General features: G+C 33.7%; 1 protein-coding gene across 1 annotated transcript in view; it reads left to right on the top strand.

Annotated features, from left to right (window-relative positions):
* LOC120030189 (lecithin retinol acyltransferase-like) overlaps positions 1 to 9469 on the top strand; it is an 18646-nt gene extending 9177 nt beyond the window's left edge. The window contains exon 5 of the mRNA XM_038975539.1: positions 9019 to 9469. Within this exon, the coding sequence (XP_038831467.1) occupies positions 9019 to 9174 (156 nt within the window). The 3' untranslated portion in view covers positions 9175 to 9469. The remainder of the gene's footprint in view (positions 1 to 9018) is intronic.
* The last annotated feature ends 313 nt before the right edge of the window (positions 9470 to 9782 follow it).

Below are 9782 nucleotides of genomic sequence, written 5' to 3'. Positions count from 1 at the left end.
GTGTATAGTAACAGGTAGTGTATAGTAACAAGTAAAGTATTGTATAGTAACAGGTAGTGTATAGTAACAAGTAAAGTAGTGTATAGTAACAGGTAGTGTATAGTAACAGGTAGTGTATAGTAACAGGTAGTGTATAGTAACAGGTAGTGTATAGTAACAAGTAAAGTATTGTATAGTAACAGGTAGTGTATAGTAACAAGTAAGTAGTGTATAGTAACAGGTAGTGTATAGTAACAGGTAGTGTATAGTAACAGGTAGTGTATAGTAACAGGTAGTGTATAGTAACAAGTAAAGTATTGTATAGTAACAGGTAGTGTATAGTAACAAGTAAAGTAGTGTATAGTAACAAGTAGTGTATAGTAACAGGTAGTGTATAGTAACAGGTAGTGTATAGTAACAGGTAGTGTATAGTAACAGGTAGTGTATAGTAACAAGTAAAGTATTGTATAGTAACAGGTAGTGTATAGTAACAAGTAAAGTATTGTATAGTAACAAGTAGTGTATAGTAACAGGTAGTGTATAGTAACAGGTAGTGTATAGTAACAGGTAGTGTATAGTAACAGGTAGTGTATAGTAACAAGTAAAGTATTGTATAGTAACAGGTAGTGTATAGTAACAAGTAAAGTATTGTATAGTAACAAGTAGTGTATAGTAACAGGTAGTGTATAGTAACAGGTAGTGTATAGTAACAGGTAGTGTATAGTAACAGGTAGTGTATAGTAACAAGTAAAGTATTGTATAGTAACAAGTAGTGTATAGTAACAGGTAGTGTATAGTAACAGGTAGTGTATAGTAACAAGTAAAGTAGTGTATAGTAACAGGTAGTGTATAGTAACAGGTAGTGTATAGTAACAGGTAGTGTATAGTAACAGGTAGTGTATAGTAACAGGTAGTGTATAGTAACAGGTAGTGTATAGTAACAAGTAAAGTAGTGTATAGTAACAGGTAGTGTATAGTAACAGGTAGTGTATAGTAACAAGTAAAGTATTGTATAGTAACAGGTAGTGTATAGTAACAAGTAAAGTATTGTATAGTAACAAGTAGTGTATAGTAACAGGTAGTGTATAGTAACAGGTAGTGTATAGTAACAGGTAGTGTATAGTAACAGGTAGTGTATAGTAACAAGTAAAGTATTGTATAGTAACAGGTAGTGTATAGTAACAAGTAAAGTATTGTATAGTAACAAGTAGTGTATAGTAACAGGTAGTGTATAGTAACAGGTAGTGTATAGTAACAGGTAGTGTATAGTAACAGGTAGTGTATAGTAACAAGTAAAGTATTGTATAGTAACAAGTAGTGTATAGTAACAGGTAGTGTATAGTAACAGGTAGTGTATAGTAACAAGTAAAGTATTGTATAGTAACAGGTAGTGTATAGTAACAGGTAGTGTATAGTAACAAGTAGTGTATAGTAACAGGTAGTGTATAGTAACAGGTAGTGTATAGTAACAGGTTGTGTATAGTAACAGGTTGTGTATAGTAACAAGTAGTGTATAGTAACAGGTAGTGTATAGTAACAGGTAGTGTATAGTAACAAGTAAAGTATTGTATAGTAACAGGTAGTGTATAGTAAGAGGTAGTGTATAGTAACAAGTAAAGTAGTGTATAGTAACAGGTAGTGTATAGTAACAGGTAGTGTACAGTAACAGGTAGTGTATAGTAACAGGTAGTGTATAGTAACAAGTAGTGTATAGTAACAGGTAGTGTATAGTAACAGGTAGTGTATAGTAACAGGTAGTGTATAGTAACAAGTAAAGTAGTGTATAGTAACAGGTAGTGTATAGTAACAGGTAGTGTATAGTAACAGGTAGTGTATAGTAACAAGTAAAGTAGTGTATAGTAACAGGTAGTGTATAGTAACAGGTAGTGTATAGTAACAAGTAAAGTAGTGTATAGTAACAGGTAGTGTATAGTAACAGGTAGTGTATAGTAACAAGTAAAGTAGTGTATAGTAACAGGTAGTGTATAGTAACAGGTAGTGTATAGTAACAAGTAAAGTAGTGTATAGTAACAGGTAGTGTATAGTAAGAGGTAGTGTATAGTAACAGGTAGTGTATAGTAACAGGTAGTGTATAGTAACAAGTAAAGTAGTGTATAGTAACAGGTAGTGTATAGTAACAGGTAGTGTATAGTAACAGGTAGTGTATAGTAACAAGTAAAGTAGTGTATAGTAACAGGTTGTGTATAGTAACAGGTTGTGTATAGTAACAAGTAGTGTATAGTAACAGGTAGTGTATAGTAACAGGTAGTGTATAGTAACAGGTAGTGTATAGTAACAAGTAAAGTAGTGTATAGTAACAGGTAGTGTATAGTAACAGGTAGTGTATAGTAACAGGTTGTGTATAGTAACAGGTTGTGTATAGTAACAAGTAGTGTATAGTAACAGGTAGTGTATAGTAACAAGTAGTGTATAGTAACAAGTAGTGTATAGTAACAAGTAAAGTATTGTATAGTAACAGGTATTGTATAGTAACAAGTAGTGTATAGTAACAGGTAGTGTATAGTAACAAGTAAAGTATTGTATAGTAACAGGTAGTGTATAGTAACAAGTAGTGTATAGTAACAAGTAGTGTATAGTAACAGGTAGTGTATAGTAACAGGTAGTGTATAGTAACAAGTAGTGTATAGTAACAGGTAGTGTATAGTAACAAGTAGTGTATAGTAACAAGTAAAGTATTGTATAGTAACAGGTATTGTATAGTAACAAGTAGTGTATAGTAACAGGTAGTGTATAGTAACAAGTAAAGTATTGTATAGTAACAGGTAGTGTATAGTAACAAGTAGTGTATAGTAACAAGTAGTGTATAGTAACAAGTAAAGTATTGTATAGTAACAGGTAGTGTATAGTAACAAGTAGTGTATAGTAACAAGTAGTGTATAGTAACAGGTAGTGTATAGTAACAGGTAGTGTATAGTAACAGGTAGTGTATAGTAACAAGTAAAGTATTGTATAGTAACAGGTAGTGTATAGTAACAAGTAGTGTATAGTAACAAGTAGTGTATAGTAACAAGTAAAGTAGTGTATAGTAACAGGTAGTGTATAGTAACAGGTAGTGTATAGTAACAGGTAGTGTATAGTAACAGGTAGTGTATAGTAACAAGTAGTGTATAGTAACAAGTAGTGTATAGTAACAGGTAGTGTATAGTAACAAGTAGTGTATAGTAACAGGTAGTGTATAGTAACAAGTAGTGTATAGTAACAGGTAGTGTATAGTAACAGGTAGTGTATAGTAACAGGTAGTGTATAGTAACAAGTAAAGTAGTGTATAGTAACAGGTAGTGTATAGTAACAGGTAGTGTACAGTAACAGGTAGTGTATAGTAACAAGTAAAGTATTGTATAGTAACAGGTAGTGTATAGTAACAAGTAGTGTATAGTAACAGGTAGTGTATAGTAACAGGTAGTGTATAGTAACAGGTAGTGTATAGTAACAGGTAGTGTATAGTAACAAGTAGTGTATAGTAACAGGTAGTGTATAGTAACAGGTAGTGTATAGTAACAGGTAGTGTATAGTAACAAGTAGTGTATAGTAACAAGTAAAGTATTGTATAGTAACAGGTATTGTATAGTAACAAGTAAAGTAGTGTATAGTAACAGGTAGTGTATAGTAACAAGTAGTGTATAGTAACAAGTAAAGTAGTGTATAGTAACAAGTAGTGTATAGTAACAAGTAAAGTAGTGTATAGTAACAAGTTGTGTATAGTAACAGGTAGTGTATAGTAACAGGTAGTGTATAGTAACAAGTAGTGTATAGTAACAGGTAGTGTATAGTAACAAGTATTGTATAGTAACAAGTAAAGTAGTGTATAGTAACAAGTTGTGTATAGTAACAGGTAGTGTATAGTAACAAGTAAAGTAGTGTATAGTAACAGGTAGTGTATAGTAACAAGTAAAGTAGTGTATAGTAACAAGTAAAGTAGTGTATAGTAACAAGTAGTGTATAGTAACAGGTAGTGTATAGTAACAGGTAGTGTATAGTAACAAGTAGTGTATAGTAACAGGTAGTGTATAGTAACAGGTAGTGTATAGTAACAAGTAGTGTATAGTAACAAGTAGTGTATAGTAACAAGTAAAGTAGTGTATAGTAACAGGTAGTGTATAGTAACAAGTAGTGTATAGTAACAAGTAGTGTATAGTAACAAGTAGTGTATAGTAACAAGTAGTGTATAGTAACAAGTAAAGTAGTGTATAGTAACAGGTAGTGTACAGTAACAGGTAGTGTATAGTAACAGGTAGTGTATAGTAACAAGTAAAGTATTGTATAGTAACAGGTAGTGTATAGTAACAAGTAGTGTATAGTAACAGGTAGTGTATAGTAACAGGTAGTGTATAGTAACAGGTAGTGTATAGTAACAAGTAAAGTATTGTATAGTAACAGGTAGTGTATAGTAACAGGTAGTGTACAGTAACAGGTAGTGTATAGTAACAGGTAGTGTATAGTAACAAGTTGTGTATAGTAACAGGTAGTGTATAGTAACAAGTAGTGTATAGTAACAGGTAGTGTATAGTAACAAGTAGTGTATAGTAACAGGTAGTGTATAGTAACAAGTAAAGTATTGTATAGTAACAGGTAGTGTATAGTAACAGGTAGTGTATAGTAACAAGTAGTGTATAGTAACAGGTAGTGTATAGTAACAAGTAAAGTATTGTATAGTAACAGGTAGTGTATAGTAACAGGTAGTGTACAGTAACAGGTAGTGTATAGTAACAGGTAGTGTATAGTAACAAGTTGTGTATAGTAACAGGTAGTGTATAGTAACAAGTAAAGTATTGTATAGTAACAGGTAGTGTATAGTAACAGGTAGTGTACAGTAACAGGTAGTGTATAGTAACAGGTAGTGTATAGTAACAGGTAGTGTATAGTAACAGGTAGTGTATAGTAACAGGTAGTGTATAGTAACAGGTAGTGTATAGTAACAAGTTGTGTATAGTAACAGGTAGTGTATATTAACAAGTAAAGTATTGTATAGTAACAGGTAGTGTACAGTAACAGGTAGTGTATAGTAACAGGTAGTGTATAGTAACAAGTTGTGTATAGTAACAGGTAGTGTATAGTAACAAGTAAAGTATTGTATAGTAACAGGTAGTGTATAGTAACAGGTAGTGTACAGTAACAGGTAGTGTATAGTAACAGGTAGTGTATAGTAACAAGTTGTGTATAGTAACAGGTAGTGTATAGTAACAAGTAAAGTATTGTATAGTAACAGGTAGTGTATAGTAACAAGTAGTGTATAGTAACAGGTAGTGTATAGTAACAAGTAGTGTATAGTAACAGGTAGTGTATAGTAACAAGTAGTGTATAGTAACAGGTAGTGTATAGTAACAGGTAGTGTATAGTAACAAGTAAAGTATTGTATAGTAACAGGTAGTGTATAGTAACAAGTAAAGTATTGTATAGTAACAGGTAGTGTATAGTAACAAGTAAAGTAGTGTATAGTAACAGGTAGTGTATAGTAACAAGTAGTGTATAGTAACAGGTAGTGTATAGTAACAAGTAGTGTATAGTAACAGGTAGTGTATAGTAACAGGTAGTGTATAGTAACAAGTAGTGTATAGTAACAGGTAGTGTATAGTAACAAGTAAAGTATTGTATAGTAACAGGTAGTGTATAGTAACAGGTAGTGTATAGTAACAAGTAGTGTATAGTAACAGGTAGTGTATAGTAACAAGTAAAGTATTGTATAGTAACAGGTAGTGTATAGTAACAGGTAGTGTACAGTAACAGGTAGTGTATAGTAACAGTTAGTGTATAGTAACAAGTAGTGTATAGTAACAGGTAGTGTATAGTAACAAGTAGTGTATAGTAACAGGTAGTGTATAGTAACAGGTAGTGTATAGTAACAAGTAGTGTATAGTAACAGGTAGTGTATAGTAACAAGTAAAGTATTGTATAGTAACAGGTAGTGTATAGTAACAGGTAGTGTATAGTAACAAGTAGTGTATAGTAACAGGTAGTGTATAGTAACAAGTAAAGTATTGTATAGTAACAGGTAGTGTATAGTAACAAGTAGTGTATAGTAACAAGTAAAGTAGTGTATAGTAACAGGTAGTGTATAGTAACAGGTAGTGTATAGTAACAGGTAGTGTATAGTAACAGGTAGTGTATAGTAACAGGTAGTGTATAGTAACAAGTAGTGTATAGTAACAGGTAGTGTATAGTAACAGGTAGTGTATAGTAACAAGTAAAGTATTGTATAGTAACAGGTAGTGTATAGTAACAAGTAGTGTATAGTAACAGGTAGTGTATAGTAACAGGTAGTGTATAGTAACAGGTAGTGTATAGTAACAGGTAGTGTATAGTAACAAGTAGTGTATAGTAACAGGTAGTGTATAGTAACAGGTAGTGTATAGTAACAGGTAGTGTATAGTAACAAGTAAAGTATTGTATAGTAACAGGTAGTGTATAGTAACAGGTAGTGTATAGTAACAGGTAGTGTATAGTAACAAGTAGTGTATAGTAACAGGTAGTGTATAGTAACAGGTAGTGTATAGTAACAGGTAGTGTATAGTAACAGGTAGTGTATAGTAACAAGTAGTGTATAGTAACAAGTAAAGTAGTGTATAGTAACAGGTAGTGTATAGTAACAAGTAAAGTAGTGTATAGTAACAAGTAGTGTATAGTAACAGGTAGTGTATAGTAACATGTAGTGTAGTGTAACAAGTAGTGTATAGTAACAGGTAGTGTATAGTAACAAGTAGTGTATAGTAACAAGTAGTGTATAGTAACAGGTAGTGTATAGTAACAGGTAGTGTATAGTAACAAGTAGTGTATAGTAACATGTAGTGTAGTGTAACAAGTAGTGTATAGTAACAAGTAGTGTATAGTAACATGTAGTGTAGTGTATAGTAACAGGTAGTGTATAGTAACAAGTAGTGTATAGTAACAGGTAGTGTATAGTAACAAGTAAAGTATTGTATAGTAACAGGTAGTGTATAGTAATAAGTATAGTAGTGTATAGTAACAAGTAGTGTATAGTAACAGGTAGTGTATAGTAACAAGTAAAGTAGTGTATAGTAACAAGTATAGTATTGTATAGTAACAGGTAGTGTATAGTAACAGGTAGTGTATAGTAACAAGTAGTGTATAGTAACAGGTAGTGTATAGTAACAGGTAGTGTATAGTAACAGGTATTGTATAGTAACAAGTAAAGTAGTGTATAGTAACAGGTAGTGTATAGTAACAAGTAAAGTAGTGTATAGTAACAGGTAGTGTATAGTAACAGGTAGTGTATAGTAACAGGTAGTGTATAGTAACAAGTAGTGTATAGTAACAAGTAGTGTATAGTAACAGGTAGTGTATAGTAACAGGTAGTGTATAGTAACAGGTAGTGTATAGTAACAGGTAGTGTATAGTAACAAGTAGTGTATAGTAACAGGTAGTGTATAGTAACAAGTTGTGTATAGTAACAAGTAGTGTATAGTAACAGGTAGTGTATAGTAACAGGTAGTGTATAGTAACAGGTAGTGTATAGTAACAGGTAGTGTATAGTAACAGGTAGTGTATAGTAACAGGTAGTGTATAGTAACAGGTAGTGTATAGTAACAGGTAGTGTATAGTAACAGGTAGTGTATAGTAACAAGTAGTGTATAGTAACAAGTAAAGTAGTGTATAGTAACAGGTAGTGTATAGTAACAGGTAGTGTATAGTAACAAGTAGTGTATAGTAACAGGTAGTGTATAGTAACAAGTAGTGTATAGTAACAAGTAAAGTAGTGTATAGTAACAGGTAGTGTATAGTAACAAGTAGTGTATAGTAACAAGTAAAGTAGTGTATAGTAACAGGTAGTGTATAGTAACAGGTAGTGTATAGTAACAGGTAGTGTATAGTAACAGGTAGTGTATAGTAACAGGTAGTGTATAGTAACAAGTAGTGTATAGTAACAAGTAAAGTAGTGTATAGTAACAGGTAGTGTATAGTAACAGGTAGTGTATAGTAACAGGTAGTGTATAGTAACAGGTAGTGTATAGTAACAGGTAGTGTATAGTAACAGGTAGTGTATAGTAACAGGTAGTGTATAGTAACAAGTAAAGTAGTGTATAGTAACAGGTAGTGTATAGTAACAAGTAAAGTAGTGTATAGTAACACGTAAAGTAGTGAGTATATTTATATATACATATAAAATGAGTAAAACAGTATGTAAACATTATTAAAGTGACCAGTGATTCCATGTCTATGTACATAGAGCAGCAGCCTCTTAAGTTGCAGGGTTGAGTAACCAGGTGGATCTACAGTGTGTGTGTATGTTTATGTGTGTGTGTGTGTGTGTGTGTGTGTGTGTGTGTGTGTGTGTGTGTGTGTGTGTGTGTGTGTGTGTGTGTGTGTGTGTGTGTGTGTGTGTGTGTGTGTGTGTGTGTGTGTGACCTGATGGACCCATTGACCAACAGCTTAGTCTGATGGGATCTACAAAAGAGATTCTGGAACCTTTCTTCACCTGGTTACTAAAATGGAGGCTAGTCTGAACCTAGTCACCTTAACACAGAGGTGAAGGGATGAAGAGATGGATGGATGGATGAATTTAAATGAATTAATTAATTTATAAACACATACACAGTCACAGGGACGACCATACTAAAGCTCTCACCAGAACAATAGAACTCTAGAATCTTCAGTAGAATACGACAGATTGACCAACAAATTATGTGAAGTGATACTATGGCGCCCTCTAGCGGGCATATATATATATTATAAAATACATGCAGTGTCCTGAAAATCCATAGCCCCTTGGGCACACAGCTGTAGAAAATTAATAATGTATAAAATTCACATCTCTTCCTCTCTCCCCCCATCTTTATTTACTCACTTCCTCTATCTCTCTCTCCCTCCCCTCTATCACCCTCTCTCTCCCCCTTCTCTCTCCCTCCCCACTATCACCTTCTCTCTCCCCCTTCTCTCTCCCTCCCCTCCATCACCCTCTCTCTCCCTCCCCTCTTTCACCCTCTCTCTCCCCCCCTCTCTCCCTTCCCTCTTTCTACATCCCACCGCTCCCCCTCCCCCTCTCTCTCTCTCTCTCTCTCTCAGTTCTGTAAGACAGTGAAGAAGTTCATTCTGAGCCAGAGGAGTGCCAAGGTGACAGCGGTGTTAGGCCCAGTAGTAGTGCTCTATCTGGGGGTAGTGTCTCTCTACTCAGCCCTGGTCATTGTCCTGGTTCCCTTCATTATCTGGATGGCCTCCTAGACTCTTGGAGGGAAGGAAGGAAGGAGGAAAGGAAGGAAGGAATGAAGGAAGGAGGAAAGGAAGGAAGGAACGAAGGAAGAAGGTTTGAAGTAACGACTGAAAAATACACATTGTTTTACAAAAATTCTTTGCAGTCCGTTAAAGAAAATGGAGTTGAACTGGACACTGTACAAAGAAGCAGTGAGTAGGGGAATGTAGCCTACAGGATGACCAGACAGACATAGGGTTTCTTCAATAACTATTAATAATAATTTGCAACTGCTTCATAAGGCCTAGTAATGATGCCAATACATGTGTTTACACCCTGTGTTTAATTTTAATTGATTAATTACATAAGTGTGAATGGTATACTATTTTGACCTGCATAACAGTGAATTATGTTACTATAAATACAATTTAAAAACATTGTCACCGTTTTCTTCTTGTGATTATTTATTTTCAGACGGACAAATGAAGTATTCATTTATAGCAACGTGTATGGATTTGGGTGCGTTCATAAATCACTCTGGCTGTCTACTCCGATTTCAGAGCGCAGAATAATTTATGAATTTACAAACGCGAAACACCAGTTGAATGTGACCGGTGTAAGTATGCGTCGGCAAAAAAGT

The sequence above is a fragment of the Salvelinus namaycush genome, chromosome 36, assembly GCF_016432855.1.
Source record: "Salvelinus namaycush isolate Seneca chromosome 36, SaNama_1.0, whole genome shotgun sequence".
NCBI lineage: Eukaryota > Metazoa > Chordata > Actinopteri > Salmoniformes > Salmonidae > Salvelinus > Salvelinus namaycush.
Note: the sequence above shows the minus strand (reverse complement) of the source record. Positions and strands in the feature narration are given on the sequence as shown.